General features: G+C 37.9%; 1 protein-coding gene across 2 annotated transcripts in view; it reads left to right on the forward strand.

Moving 5' to 3' along the window:
* The first annotated feature begins 1021 nt into the window (after nt 1-1021).
* hcn1 (hyperpolarization activated cyclic nucleotide-gated potassium channel 1) overlaps nt 1022-16973 on the forward strand; it is a 144863-nt gene continuing 128911 nt past the window's right edge. For both annotated transcript variants that reach the window (XM_079834944.1, XM_079834945.1), the window contains exon 1: nt 1022-1550. In XM_079834944.1, the coding sequence (XP_079691070.1) occupies nt 1195-1550 (356 nt within the window). In that variant the 5' untranslated portion in view covers nt 1022-1194. The remainder of the gene's footprint in view (nt 1551-16973) is intronic.

The raw sequence follows: 16973 nt of genomic DNA on the forward strand, positions 1-16973 counted from the left end.
AAAATAGCAATTTTGCCATAGGGGCGATGATATAATATAGGCTATCACGTGACTGTATAAATGCTTCAACCGGTAAAGATCTGGCTATAATATTTATACTTTGGTCACTTACATCTAATCCTTTCTGTCAGAACCTAAACCACAGTTAAAATTACAGCACTTTCTATAAACACACACTAAAAATAAATCTTCTTTACTATCTATAGCTTAATGTTACACTTGGCAGAGGATCTATGAATATTGTTGGCTCTTGAATGATAAAATGCTTGTGCATGTTTTTCATTTGTAAGTGACTTTGGATAAAGGCATCTGCTAAATGATTACATGTAATGATTGGGTTGTTATTCCCTCTGGAAATTCCAATATGTTTTTACAATGGCTTTGAATGGCTCATCCAATCAGAACTGCCAGTCCAGTCAGAACTGTTTTAATAATAGTTATACTGTTTAGAGACTTTTGTTTTTTAAGCTGTTACATAATGTGAAAGTTGGTTGTGGGCTGATGCCAGGCTTTTGTTTAAATAATCATATTTTGGATTGTGGCCATCAAGTAAAAAGAACCAAATGAGATTAAGTACCATTCAATTGTAATGAATTCGCTGGATTATTAAATAAATAAAAAAATAAATAGAAAACAGGGTTACTAAAGTATAATTACTTTTTTATTGAATTTCCAGTAAAATCCTACCATTACCATGATAGAAAATGCATAAAATATTTAAAAATTATACACGATTTTGTCATGCCACAAACCCCTGTGAGATTGTAGCCATAGACCGTCGTTGGTCTTTCATAATATAATTACCATTTCGATTCACCTCATAATAAAACATGCCCTTCCCAAATGCTTTACATAACCCTGATTTGCATCTACAACATCATGTTCAAATGGTATTCCTTTGGCTCCTTTTCAGTCTGGAAGCATATCCGAGCAGCGCAGTGCGTACCGCGACACGCGTGGAGAGAAACGGGACGCGGGCGCGCTCGATCCCGCCAATAGATGGCAGCAGCCCAAGAAAGCTGATCCTGTCGGGTTCACCGCTACTCTGCCTCTCAGTTGTGCAGCAGCACTCACACTGGAGGCAGCGGTGGTTTGAGGGACGTCCAATGAAACAGAAGAGCCGCCAGCTGCTCCTTTCGACTTTTACGCGTAGCCTGTCCTCCGCACCCGGAGACAGCACGTTCTGAAACCGCCATGGAAGACAAATCCAATTCGTTCTCGAGCAACAAAGAGGAGAAAGTGGATGGGAATAATGTGTTCCAGCGGCAAGACTCGATCTTGAAGAACAGCATGGGGAGCCAGAACATGAAAGACCACGGCAACTCAGTGGGTGTCAAGGGGGACCGGGAAGAAGCCATGGTCGGTTTTGACGATATAGACGCCGCGTCCAGGCAATCCGGGTTTATGCAGCGGCAATTTGGAGCCATGATGCAGCCCGGGGTGAATAAGTTCTCCTTGCGGATGTTCGGGAGTCAGAAAGCCGTGGAGAAAGAGCAGGAGAGAGTGCAGACGGCTGGATATTGGATCATTCACCCCTATAGTGATTTTAGGTAAGGAGTGTGGAAAGTCACCTTCCCACGCACACTCAGGTCACAGTAAAATGGGCTCTGCGTGCGTTTGCAGTCATTTTACATGGCGTTTGGGGGAACCAGAACCATGCAATGTCCTTGGCATGAGTAGGGGTGAATGTCATCTCGGTGAATAAATGGCACGGCAGTCATCATGGGACGTCTCCGACCTGCCATCATTGGGCATTCTGCTGTTGTATAAGACGTGTGCTGGTGCGCGCGGGGAATGATGCACCACTCTTTGGCATTGTAAACACATAGCTGTTAGTGTCTGCCGTGAGAAGGAACGATGGTGGCTGCGAGATCACGTCTTGTTCAAGGCATAAACACGCGGATTATTCTATTGTTTTTATCTCGTGGTACTGTATGATCCCGTGTGGCTGTCACCAGGTAACAGCCCATGCCAATTTTAGCGCTGGGACAGTTGTCTAAAGCAGTTTAACGCTAATCGCGTTAGTCAGGTGAAAGGAGGGGATTTTCAAACCCAATGCCCCCCCCCACCCCCAGAAGAATGTTTCATGCACAACTTGACTGGCGTTTACACTTCAAATTAGACTACTGCGGACAAATAATTAGCAATTTAACGCAGAATTCCTGTCAAATAGCCTGTTAGGAAGGGAATTATTACATAAACAACATCATAATGAAATTTGGTTGTGCACCAATTGGAGTTGGTTAGTCCATTTGGAGGTTTAAGGTCTTCAGTTAGTATCTCACCTCATTAAATCAATATACAGACAGACAGACAGACAGACAGACAGACAGATAGATAGATAGATAGATAGATAGATAGATAGATAGATAGATAGATAGATAGATAGATAGATAGATAGATAAATAGATAGATAGATAGATAGATAGATAGATAGATAGATAGATAGATAGATAGATAGATAGATAGATAGATTTATTGGTCACAGTTGCTAAAAGGCCAGTTTTGATGAACTTTAAGTCATCATGTGGCTTTCAGTTGTACCACCTGAGTGATAATCTATCATTTTTTTACAGTAAAAAACAGCTCAAATATGTTGGTATATAAACATCAGTTATAAAAATACAGCCAAGAACTAAAATATACAGTCAGCAAAATGATCGAAACACCATTGCCATCTTTTTACAGTAAAGTTCTGACAACCACAGCTGCCAGTATTTCTTTTACCATAATTAACACAATTTTACAATGTAGACCGACAGACAGAAAGACAAACAGATAGATAGATAGATAGATAGATAGATAGATAGATAGATAGATAGATAGATAGATAGATAGATAGATAGATAGATAGAAAACAATGACATATATGGTTATTAGTTTCAACTTCCCATCTGCCTGTAACGCTCTCCATGGTGCTGAAAACAGCTCCACGCTCTCCATGAATGCGGAGAACTTTATCCCTTACAGGGTCATTAGCTCCCACCTGCCTCACTGTTTTATTTATTCCATGTACATGATGTACTTTGCTTTGGCATATCATATGTAACGTGTAAGAACATAAGTCAGAAGTTTCACTCCCAAGGCACTATAACTACCAAAAGCAGGGTCATTCCTATGCAGTTCATTTTCAAATCAACATTATATAAGTCTTAACATACTGAATAAAGTAATATTATAATATATAAGCCAGTAGGAATATTACTTACAATATCATAATTAAATAAACAGGGATGCATTTTAAATCATTTGACATGTTTACATAACATGAAAAATATGCAATTTATTCAGGAATTCTCCAGGTGCTTTTTTCTTCATCTAAACAAATGTTTCAAACAATTGATATTTTCTTGGAAACATAAAAAAAAAAAAAATAATAATCTAAATCAATCTTGCAGTTTTTCCTTTGTCATCAATATCACTTTCCATCTGGTTAGTCTTTTGTAGCATCCCTTTAACTGTCAAAAGCGATGACGTCATCCTCCAGCAAGTGACGTAGTTTGTTTCTCTCACACTAAAACATACCATCCTGTTTCATAAAAGAACAGGAATTGTTTAAAAGATGGTTGAGAAACAAACTAAATATAAAAGTCGACATCTTGTAAGTAACTTTTTTTTTTTTTAAATGCGTTTTTCATGTTAGAAGGAGACATGGCAAAAATGGCGATATCTACTCACTAGTGCTTTTTTCTCTAGTAAAAATCTGTTGTATCCTAGAAATATGTAGGAAGTACCGCAAAAGCATATAAATCACGTTTTAAGGTGCAGAGGTCAGTCAGTACTGCACAACAGGACTGACCCATCATATCTGCTGGAAGTAAATTTCCACTGCTACCTCTACTTGACATTTAGCTGATGTTTTTTATGCTATGCGACTCTCAGTGCACTTATTACGGGAAACAACTGAGCAACCGGAGGTTATGTCCTACTCAAGAGCACAATGGGGATAGTTCATGGATTTAATCCCACAACCTTTCAGGTCTTTAACCACTAGGGCTCTAGGTTATGCCACCCCTGAAACAGATCAGAATGGTTTGTATAAAGCCCTCCAACATCAGAGCAGGGAGGAGAGAAGGTGAGATCGGATTAGATGTCCAACACACACTGAACGAGATTAACATCGCTCTGAACCCTGTGATGTAACATGATTGACCTTTCTGACATTATGTACAAAGGACGCAGATGCTTAACAGTCATATGTCTACTGTAAGATAATTGTAAGAATATAGCAATTCAAGCTTTTTTTGTCAAAATAATTATATAAATATATTAAACATTTTCAAAAGAGCGAATATTTCACCAAAAATTGCCTCTGTGGCGCTTTCAAAACATTGATTGGTCATCCCACCACAGCAGCACTAGCTCAACCAATGGAGTGATTTTGGGGGTGGGACTATCTGTTTGACCAATGAAAGACACTTCAGCTTCAAAGATTTTTTTGATCAGTAACCTTTATATTGACATTTCTGCATAAAACGTACTGTACATACAGATGGTTTGAAGACATTTGAAAAATGCAAGCAGTTTTGTTATTGTTTACTAAAACTATATGACAACTCTGAGTGTTTGGCATGGTAATAGATATGGCAATGTTGATATGTTTGGTTTTGGCGGACTAGATCTGCTGCACTGTTGGTTATGCTACTGCTACTGTCAATACATACACAACACGCTGCTATGAGCGAGACATGCTGCTGCTGTACAACATAGCGAACATGAATACCTGTAGCAGATCTATACAGGTGGAGCTGGGGAAGGTGGAGGGTTTCTGAAAGACCGTGCTGCAAATGCTGACCTAGTATTTGAAGGTTGAGCAGCGAGCTCATCGGCTACTGATACAGCAGGAACCAATCAGCTGTGCCCTACAGAGAATGATGTGATTGCAAGGAGATTGAGTTAAGGAACAGCCTGCTCCATCTAGAGTTTCATGACTTTGTATTTTTGCTAACTGATTTGAAGCTGGAATAAAGTAAAATATAAGTATTCGATTTAAAAAAAAAAAAAAATTTACTTAATAAGAAATGTCTTGGCAACTAATTGAAATAAGTACTTAAATGAGTAAAACTAAATTAAACAGAAATAATGACACTAATAAAATGACAAAAGCACATCACAAAAAATACTTAAACTTAAAAATAAAAGCTTATTCAAAATAATAATAAATACCATAATAGGTTATGAATAATACTAAAATAACAGAGTAACATCTAGTCTTTATTTAAATAAATTTGGTGGGTAGCTTCATAGCACTCTTAGTACCGGTTCACACAGAACACATGGTTCTGAATTGAGGTTCACTTTTTAACTTTATTAAAGCAGCACTAGGTAACTTTTCAACCTTTATAATATATTTTCAAACCTCTTGTGATTAGACATGTGCCGGTAAACGGTAATACGATATACCGCAATAATGAACATGCACAATATTGTTATCGTGGGCACTTCAAAATACCGTGAATAATTATTTATTACGAATTATTCAGATTTTTAGAATGAATTTTAAGAATACTTTACCCATCAACCGTTTAAAATGAAAAACACGTCAAAGAGGAATGCACTGATGTAAATAGACCGTGCATGAGCCGAGCACATGGCGGAATGAGGAGACCCGCTGAAGTGCACATTCATTCTCTGACAGCAGAGGGCGCTGACGGAACAGCAGAAATGCAGCCGTTTCCCCAGTAATCACATAACCTAATACATAATACTTAAAGACTTAAGGCTATTCATTTTCAAACTTGCATTTTATATTTTAATCTGGACTATATTACATGCCCTAGATATTGTTTGAATATGTTCTGACTGTTGTTCAATCACACACTTTACAAGGCTCCAGTATTTAACATTAGTTCCTTCATTAACAAACTGACAATGAAAAATACATCTAAAGCATGTATTAATCTTAGTTAAATGTACATAAATTTCAGCATACCTATTGTTCTTTATAATTCTTTTGCACTTTAATCTGTTTTAAATATTTGTTTACTTTATACATTTTTGTGTATTGCTTTATTGTATTTAAATGTTTGGTTCTTTTGTTATAAGAAAGTGATTTAACCTGTTATAGTATGACAACACTTTTTTTTGCAACTTATTTCAATATCGTGATAATACCGTATACCGTGATAAAAGCTTCAGCAATTAATCGCAACATGAAAATTTGATACCGGCACATGCCTACTTGTGATGATACATCGACTTACAATAGGTTGAATGACACGTCTGCCATAGCCTGACGGGGTCTGTATCGTTTTTAATCGGACTTTTAAACTTCGGGTTTCGGGTAGTAACCCGAGATAAAAAAGAACTACAAAATTCGACTGCTTTACGGCATATACGTCACTTCCACCACCAGCCCCACTTCCTTAAATTCGGACGTGCGAGCCAAACTATTATTTGTTTGCCGAATGTTATAGTCATGGCCGAAGCAGCACAGAAAAATAAGAAAGCAAAGGTTATGTCGGAGGAAAGCAAAAACAGGAAACGAGAAAGTGATCGGATTAAAGGCAGGACGAGGATCAACATTGGGCCAGCGTTTGCTCGTTGGCGTGAGCTGGAGGAGGAGGGGCTACATTCTTGCAAGTAAATACATAAGACGTACAAAATCACATTTTAGGATACCTAACATGTCTGTGATATTGGTTTATTTGTCTTGCCTCAAGCTATAATGCAAATCGATTTTTCACATTTGCAGATTCATCTATGGATGGTAGCTTGATATTATAATATTGACGATATATGGTGATTACCTACCACTCAAACATTGAATTGAAGTATCATATAGATTCTGTAAAACGGGAACCAATAGACTAGGCTACTATAATGACGCTGGCTTGTAAACGTGAGCATCGCGATCATTTGGCGTTTGAAAAAAATAAAACCCATGAAATGATATTCATATGACATGCTGAAACATATGCCACTGTACCTGGGACGCAAGCAGAACACCTGCATGTGAACTCCATAGACAGGTGAACTCCTCCTGCAGTGTTCAGGGCTATCATAGTTGTCATGTCAACAAATGCACGTGCGATGCATCCACTGATGTAGAATGACAGTTTACGACAGTAGTAGAGGACAATACTGTTTCCCAACTGTAGGGGGACCCCGAGAGCAAAAACTACCTAGTGCTGCTTTTATTAATGTTAATAACATTCTTTTGCGCAAAAAATAAATGTTTGTGGAAAAACAATTTTCAACCGTCATTCTGAAATAACCCGTTTTTAATGGGTGGTAACTCCTTTAATGCTTGTCAGTAAACAGCCACTGATTGGATAACACCCTTGCATAGGAACCAGACTCAACGGCCACTCGCTATTGCACGAGTATGTTTTTTGAAAACATTATCCATAAAACCGTCATTTACAGACAAAGTATTAGGAAGTAAGTAGGAAATTCTGTCGGATCCAATACAGCTGACTGCTTCATCTTTCAACAAAAGTTTCTTTGGGAACTCTCCGTTACAGTGTGCCTCATTTACAAATCAATCTGCAGTCAACTACTCCGAAAAAACATATAATCCTCCAACGTGATCCATGATGCCATTAAAAAAAAACCTTGTTCCTTACGCTGGTGTCCTTCACAAAGGCTTCACAAAGAAGCAAATGTGCTGTTTAAACTGGACGTGTGAAAGCGAATGTTCCTTTACGCTTATCTTTACATTTTGTCCTCTTGTCGGCAGACTCAAGCAGTGAACGCACATTTGTATACTGTATCCTGTGTAGACAGCCGCAGTGATTATAATGAGTTCTATTTGCTTTTGACGTGATGCAAATACCAACCGTTAAGCGACTGAACGCCAGTGGGCGGGGCCTATGGTGCAATGATGTAAAACAATTTCTTGCTCTGGAGGCAGGCATATGGAAATTAATTTACCCGTGTGGCGTCACATAAAATGTTTGCACTATGTAAAACATTTTCAGTAAAATATCCAAAAACCACTAGGCTAGTGTTATATATTTTGTTCAGTTGAGTACGACTGTGTCATAATAAAAGTCCCGCTGCTCGCGAGGCGTGTGTTGCCTTCATCTTAACAATCGCTCCAGCGGCCTTGCTCAGCTCGACAACACTCAGTCCTGCTCTGCTTCATACAGTAACGTTAATAATCGCATCCATGAACATGATTTCTGCCCGAGTCTTATCCCGATTTTTTTTTACCGGCTGTGAGGTGAAGACCACATGTCCCAAGATTCAGTGCTTAAACGTGGCATCATCAAACTATGCCTTTGTTATGAATAGGCGACCTCTAGTGGACAGAAAAGTTACATAGTGCACCTTTAACTAAATAATTACTTTGTTTATAAAGAGTAGGACATTTTAAGCTATGAAACTTGCAGGATGTTTTAATGGTACAAAGACCTCTTCTATGTCAAAAGATTCCCTTTAACTCTTTCCCCGCCAGCGTTTTTGAAAAAAGTTGACACAGCCACCGCCAGCATTTTCGATCATTTTCAAAAAAGTTTCTCGGCCCCCAGAATATTTTGTTGTATGAATATCTGAACATGCAATATGTCAAAAGAAAGAACACACCGTCTGCTTTTAAACAAACAAACAAAAATGTTTTATTCTAGCTTCGTGCATTCCTTTTTTATCATCTCTTTAAAATGGGTGTTTCATTAAAAAAGCAAAAATAAAAATTAATAAAAATCCGTATCGGATTCAGAACGATAATCAAAACACAAATGGAGTAGACCGAGTCCATTAACACCTCTAATGCTTACACAGTCCTATAGCTCGGTACCAGTAGGCAGTTTTGATTTATGCGCTGTTTAATGTTGATGATATTTTATATATGCATATGATTACAAGGTATATTGCATGCTTCTGCTTCTTTTTCCCCTTTGTTTTGATCAGGAGATTCAGTACTTTTTTTTAGAAGAGCGCCCCCTACCGGATAACAGTGGTGGGGAAGCGTTTTCTCACAAATGACGGAAATTTCCATCAATGGTGGGGAAAGAGTTAAAAGTTGAATTTATTCAAAAAGACGCTGCAAAAGACAAGAGACATGAGCGCAATGGTTAAAGACATCCGCCTAGTGCATTTACATTGAAAAACTATTGAAAAGTGGTGCAGTGGAATGGAAAAACCCATTCTGTGTGAAATGCCCCTTAGACGGCCATGCTTCAGTTCTGCAGGTGGTGTACACGATACTGAGCCTTTGATCGCACTTGCCAAATAGGCTTTACATCAAAGAAAGAACCATAAAAGGAAAAAACAGGTGAGAAAGAGAAAACAGAAGAAAGGGAGAAGGAGAAGCAAATAGTCGTTATTGCTTTTATTTGACGAAAGCCTGAACCATGTGATACTGGCTACACTTGGCAGGCTTCAGTATTGTCTGCTCATTTACAATGGCTTTCCTTTCTCACCCACACAGGGAACTGCTCTTTTGTTTCTATGCTTTTTTTCAGTTAATGTTGTGAAATTTGGATTTGGAAATTTGGATTAATTTGCAAATGCAATAACGTCACAGCTGTGAGCTGAAAATGTTGGAACCAGAAACATCACATGAGTGACAACAGCATTCACATGTGCTGTTTTGGTTCTGAAGCATCAAGGAAACTCAATATCTCAATGTGGTTCTTAAATGATTAATAGCAGGTTAGTAAGATTCATTAGTCATTGTTTTCAGAAAGGGCTCATGCTTGACTTGATGTGGCCCAAGCCCTTTTGTCATGGGCTTTTGTCACGCGTGACTCAGTCGTATGTTTCTTTTGTCGGCCCTCCATATTGCATGTCATCTGCCTCTTGCTTTCCCTGTTTTGTCCAGCCTATTGCTGTGCACACAGTTCTTCACTGGGGAAAGGAAAATCTAATGGAGATCTCCAAACGTGACTGACGTCACCTTCCCAGAATTCCTTCACCTTTTCGAGTGATTTCGAGTGTGTGTGTGTTTTTTGTTTTTTTTTTAGTGGCAGGATTTATCAGGTAACAGATGAGCCTGGTTCAAATCTCTGGCTTATAAATTAATCACACAGGTTGTGGAAAAGCAGGATTTGTATGTGAGCAGATTCCTTCTCCCTATCAAACGCCCTCTGATTTCTAAACCCAGATTAACCTCTATTTTTAGGGGCATGCAAGTTTCTCTTGCATTATTGATGCATTTTGCTGTTGCTTTTTGAAGGCTTGTCTCAAAGACATGTCCCAAAGTCTAATGAAGGTCTTTGTGGCTGCGCGTCTCACTTTTTCCAAATTGATGCCCCTTGGTAATCTTTAAATAGCCTGTTTTTCTTCTCAGATGCAATGCTGAAAAACGGCCAATTTGTGAATGCAGCGTGACTGAAGAACTCTGCAAACAGGCCACAGCAGGTTAAGAGCAATCTGTGTCTCTCATGTCCAGCCCCAAAATAACAATAAATAAAATAAATCAATATGGAAATAGGAACTATTTACTCACCCTCGTGTTGTTCCAAACGTGTATGACTTTTTTTCTTCTTCTACTTGTGCACTGTATTACATGTCCTCTGATATATAATGATATATATATATATATATATATATATATATATATATATATATATATATATATATATATATATATATATATATATATATATATATATATATATATATATATATATATTCAGAGGACATGTAATAAAGTGATATATATATATATATATATGTGTGTGTATATATACACATATATATACACATATATATATATATATATATATATATATATATATATATATATATATGGAAACATTACTATTTTAATGTTTTTGAAAGTAGTCTCTTATGCTCATCAAGGCTGCATTTATTTGAATAAAAAATACAGACAAAACAGTAATATTGTGAAATATTATTACAAATTAAAATAATGTTTATCCTATTTTAATATACTTTAAAATATAATGAATTAATCTAATGGCAAAGCTGAATTTTCAGCATCATTACTCCAGTCTTCAGTCACAAGATCCTTCAGAAATCATTATAATATGCTGATTTATTATCAATGTTGGAAACCGTTGTGCTGTTTAATATATTTTTTTATAACCTATGATCCTTTTTTTCAGGACTCTTCGATGAATAAAAAGTTAAAAAAAATAACAGCAAATATTTAAATAGAAATCTTGCGTAACAATATACACTACCGTGAAAAAGTTTGGGGTCAGAAATGTTTTCCTTCTTTTTTTCGAAAGAAATTAATACTTTTATTCAGCAAGGATGTATTAAATTGATAAAAAGTGATTGTAAAGATTCATATTGTTAGAAAATATTTCTATTTTGAATAAACGTGTAATGTAGAAATATCCACCTCTGGAGGTGAGCGTAGATGAACCCAAGTGCAGTTTTATTGCCGATAATCCAAAGTGAGCAAACAGAAACAATGACTTGACTTGGACTTGACTTGGCATGAACAAGAGACATGGAACTCACCAACAATGGTATAGGAACAATACTCGACAAACTGACAAGGCAAACATGAGGACTATATATACAGGCTGCGTCCGAAACCTGGAAAATTCTGCCTTCGAAGGTAACATTTCAAGGCAGGAAGGCACCAAGGCATGTCCAAATCTAATGTTAGCTTCACTTCCTGTCTCCAGAGATACCTTCATCTGATCGATTTTTGAAGGCAGCATATTTGTATCCTTAGCTGCATTTGATATCCCACAATCCTGTGCTTTCCATTCTGTGACAGTTGAGCTGGGAAAAAAGATGGCGTCCGAAAGTTGCGTTTGCTGGTCAGTTTGTGTGTAAATGTATGTTGTTTACCAACATTTTCTACTTCTGATGTCATTTCTAGAGAGAAATTACTAATGTAGTAGTTAAATATTTGTTTAGTTCTTGCCAAAGCTCTCTCTATTTTGCTGTAGATCATTAAACGGTTACAATGCCTAAGAAGTCTGTCTGAAATTAGTTTTGTGAGGTGCCTTCATGCACAAAACGCTGCCTGAAGAGGCATTGTCTGATAAGGCAGCAAGGCAACGAGTCAGCTGCCTAGGTTTTCGGACGCAGCCACAGAGACTAGGGGAACACATGACTATGACAACCAATGAACAGCAAGAACTCAACGACATGACAAGACAATGAACCAATGAGAACTATGGACACATGACTAAACCAACCAATGAGAACATGACACATAGAGAAGGGAACTAATCAGAACAAGCCACATAAAACTATGGAAGCAGATGACATGATCAGAAGGAGAAGGTCACATGACAAGAACCAGGAAACATGACTGAGGCAAAATTACAAAATAAAAGACATGAAAACATAAACGTAGAATGATTTCTTAATGATCATGTGACACTGAAGACTGGAGTAATGATGCTGAAAATTCTGCTTTGATCACAGGAATAAATTACAGCTTACGATATATTAGAAAACAGCTGTTTTAAATTGGAATAATATTTCACAACATTAGCCTACAGTTTTTTTTCTGTATTTTTGATCAAATGAATGCATGAATAAAATAGTAATGTGGCCAAACTTTTGACCAGTACTGTATATGAAATGTTTGCATTGCATGTTGCATAAAAGTTTGTGTGACAGAAGTAGCGATGACTGATTCATGAACGAATCATTTACTTGAGTCGAATATTTTCAATGACTTGATTCAGATTGATTGATTGTTGATTCTGATCATAAAAGCAAAACAGTTGGAGTGATTCATTGACGATTCAGAATTTCAGACTGATTCGGTTCTTGTGTTCAACTCAGTGACTCGATGCAGTTTTGGCGGTTAACAGTTCACTGCCGAGGAAGATTATCGGAGAAAAACAACTTAAATGTCTTCACAGGCAAAGCTAACGCATGAATCTAGTACACAAGTCGAGAGCTTGACAGCCTCATTCACATTCATTATGAAGGGTTCTGGAATGACAGGAGAAATAATAAATGACAGGATTTTCATTTTTTGTGTACATTATTCCTTTAAAGAAGCACATTTCACACTGAGGTAAAGTTGCAGCAGCTGTAGAGAAATAGAAATGCGCATTCGAGCATATACGGCCATTGTGTGGAGGTCATGTCCTCTATGCTTGTCTTTAGTATTCACCAGTAGGACAGATGGTCACATGGCAACCATCCCACCTCTGACAATGCAGCCTGTCTGTCATTCGGTTGTCAAGGCTACAGTTACAAAAGCGAAACGGCTTGTCAAACCCCTCTCAATACGAGTCCTCGATATACCTCTGCATACTCCACATGTAGGATTATAGCCAAATCCTGGCTATACTGCAACCTACAGCATAAGCAATAGCAAATATTACACATTCTTTCATCTTTTTAGAGCTCCCAAAAGTCAAAATAACCAAATTGGATATTATTAACCAAAGACGCCGGTTTGGACCAAAGCACAGACAATTATTTGATACTGGATCGGTAGATATTTATAAAGCAAGGCCAAGAGCTTTTCTCGTTCACTCAGATCCATTACAGCCAAGTGCGTCGGCCACATCGGAGGCACCAGCCAGGGGTTTTTAGCATGAGATAGGATTCTTGAAAGCATCTATTTTAGTTCATGGATGTATGCCGTTATCAGTGGCCAGGACATTTTGTGTGGTTCTCTAGGCCAGCCCGGCGCCCGTCAAAATACGTCTGGCTTTGGTCTTGTAGCTACATTAATGCAATTACAGCATGTGTGCATGTGTGTACGCTGACCTCTGAACATTGCAAAAAATCTCGGTAACACTTCACTTAAAGGGATAGTTCACCCAAAAATGAAAATTAGCCCATGATTTACTCAACCTCAAGTCATCCTAGGGGTATGTGACATTCTTCTCTCAGACGAATACAATTGGAGTTATATTAAAATATGTCCTGGCTCTTCCAAGCTTTATAATGGCAGTGAATGGCTGTTTCTGTTTTGAAGTCCATAAAAGTGCATCCATCCATCCGTCCATCCATCATAAAAGTGCTCCATGCGGCTTAACCCGGGGGGTTAATAAAGGCCTTCTGAAACGAAGCGATGCGTTTGTGTAAGAAAAATATCCATATTTAAAACTTTACAAACTGTAATCTCTAACTTCGCTAACTGTCGTGTGTGCGTTCACGAGAGACTGGCGTTCCAGCGTAGGACGCTCCGGTGAAAATATGCTACTTCTCTCGAAAACCAAGTTTTGTTTTGCTCTATCCTCTGCACTTCCACGTTCATCACCCGAACTTACACTATGTCTGCGTCCTACGTCATACGCCAGTCTCTCATGAACTCCTCCCCCCCGGAGTTGTATGGATAGATGCACTTTTACCATAGCCTGGCTCCGCCCTCCTACGTACTTCCGTTCAATTTTTATTTTCCTCCAGTACTCCGTCTGGGACTGCAGTATATTCCTAGGTTTTCTCCGAACAAATTTTTTACCAGCAAACAGATGGAGTGGCTGAGAACGATGACGTTGATGTTGTACGCTAGTTTGAGTTGTGGTTCAGTAATGACGGCGGAGAAAGATGCAAGCAAAGCCATTCATTCCGTTGTGGCACCGCTGCCGAATATCCAGAAGTTAAAGCCGGAGCAAGAACAATCTTTGCTGAGTTTTGGTGGTGGCCATGATGTTGTGGCCCTCCTCCCCACAGGGTTCGAGAAAAGTTTGATTTTCCAGCTCGCTCCGTTAGTGGTGAAGGCGTTGGCTGAAGCCCTATTCGGATGGTGATTGTTTCTTGTGGGGTCTGAAGGTATTGTCATCATTTACAGGGGCTAGTCAGTGATTTTATTGCCGTCCGTCTCCCACCACCCGCGTAAAAATCCCCGACCGAATTACCTACTGTTTTAGACAAACACCAAGGTCATGGTCATTTCATTGCTGTCCGAATCCACATCTCTGAGATTTCAAGAATATATCACTTCAAAATTCCCTGTTTATATCCTTTTTGACCTCTGCAGAGCACCGTGCGGTTGCGCTTCGCTGTAATTTGGATGCATTTCTAGACTTGTATTTCTTTAAATGCCGGCAAGTATTTACAGGAGCAATATATTTCATCACCACTCAACAAATAAAAAGAAGAAAAGCACGTAAACATTTGAATTGGGCCGTTTTTTATGGCAGCATTTATTCTTATCATACCAAGCATATGACCTTTTATTTACAGCATACAATCATGTTACGGACCATGTGAGCAGCGCGTTCCCGATCACAAAACTCTCACCTCCACCGTGAATAAATCACAATCCGAATGCACAAGTTTTAGGTTTTATCGCTGAGGTGGCGTGCACAATCTGCATAGATATTTTTATGGACTTCCATGTGAGAAACAGAGGCGAACGCCGCATGACATACGTCACGACCAAACGTAAGCGATTGGTTTTGGTAGATCCAGAGTGGCTCTGGGCAGATCCGATAGTTTTAAACTTCAACAGAGTACCCGCCTTCAAGGAAGTAAACGCTTGTCAATGGAGAGTGGCCTGACTCTCTGTACAAATGAAGACCAGGCTACTTTTACCATTCACTGCCATTATAAAGCTTGGAAGAGCCAGGACATTTTTTTTTATATAACTCCGAGTGTGTTCGTCTGAAAGAAGAATGTCATATACACCTAGGATGATTTGAGGGTGAGTAAATCATGGGATTATTTTCAGTTTTGTGTGAACTATCCCTTTAAAGTCTTTACGTATAATGCAGTATAAAGGTATTCATAATGTACGTTAAAATGTATTACCAATACATACCATACATTTTTGATTACGTATACAGTATAACCAAAGTAAAAATGCATTATAATATTCACAGATTCCTTGTTACATGTGAAATTAGTTGTTTGTCGTGTTTTAATGCATTATACTTTCTATAGGTATATTTTAACTGTGGATACAATTAATCATGAGACCATACAATGCATTATAAGTAGCATTGCAAGGCATAACGCATTAAAAATACTTTTATAATGCATTATACATAAAAGCTTTACGTAAAGTGTTACCAGAATCTCTTCTACTGTCTGCTGGACTTCTGTCAGAGAGTGTTCAGAGAGCTGACTCATGTCTGCTCACGGCAGACATTAAAAACCGGCTATGTGAAGATTTCTTCACATTAGGTGGCATGAGTAATACCGCCAACGTCGCAGTGTTCGCTAATTACTTCTCTTGTGTTTGGTTTGGCTTGTTGTCAAACATTAGATTCACACTTTCCAACAACAATGGAAGTCTTTAACCTGTGGTAAACAGACGCACAAATTTAATTTACAACTGGACTTTTTATGTGCATTGAGTCTTTGTAGCCATTTCAGGGACATGTCTGGGCTGCCAAGGCAGACAAATGCTGCGAGACATGAAAATGGAGGCCGGCTGATGTTTCGTTATTTATCAGAAGCATCTTCTTGACCGGTAGATATCCAAAACAGCCCACAGGTGATTCTGCTGTCAGGAAAGACTGGACGATTATAACAGCATTATCAGTAGGAGGGAATCTGCATGAAGGATATATAACTATAAACTATAAAAACTATACTAAAAATATTAACAAAATAAATACTACATTTTCAAACTGGAAAAATAATCTTAGAAATAAATATGCTTACTTGGAATCAATTAAATAAGCAGTCAGTTTTGTCCTTCAATTTTTGCATGTGTATTTAACACAAAAGGTTACATAACATTAAAGGTTTGAAATCATAATGCGATTCTTCTGTGCTGCATCTTCTGCCAAGCAACTGAAAATCTCTCACATGAGTTTAGTGTCCTGGTGAAGAGAGATATTGAAGGAAATATCAAGGCTACAGAATATTACGAATGACATTTTATAACATTTTTGCTATTCAATGTGTAACTGTAAACTTTAACATTCTTTTTTGAAAAGGGTTCTTCAATGGCCAATGCTGATAATTGATAATGCCAATATTCAGATGTCAGATGTCCATAAAGAAGTCGCTTATGATTAAAGTTGTATTTATTTGATGAACAATACAGTAATATTGTGAAATATTATTACAATTTAAACGAACTGTGTTCTATTTTGATATATTTTAAAATGTAATTTATTCCTGTGATGACAAACTACATTTTCTGAAATTACTGTCACTATTTTTATCAATTT

This window comes from Gobio gobio, assembly GCF_949357685.1.
Source record: "Gobio gobio genome assembly, chromosome: 14".
Classification (NCBI taxonomy): Eukaryota; Metazoa; Chordata; class Actinopteri; order Cypriniformes; family Gobionidae; genus Gobio; species Gobio gobio.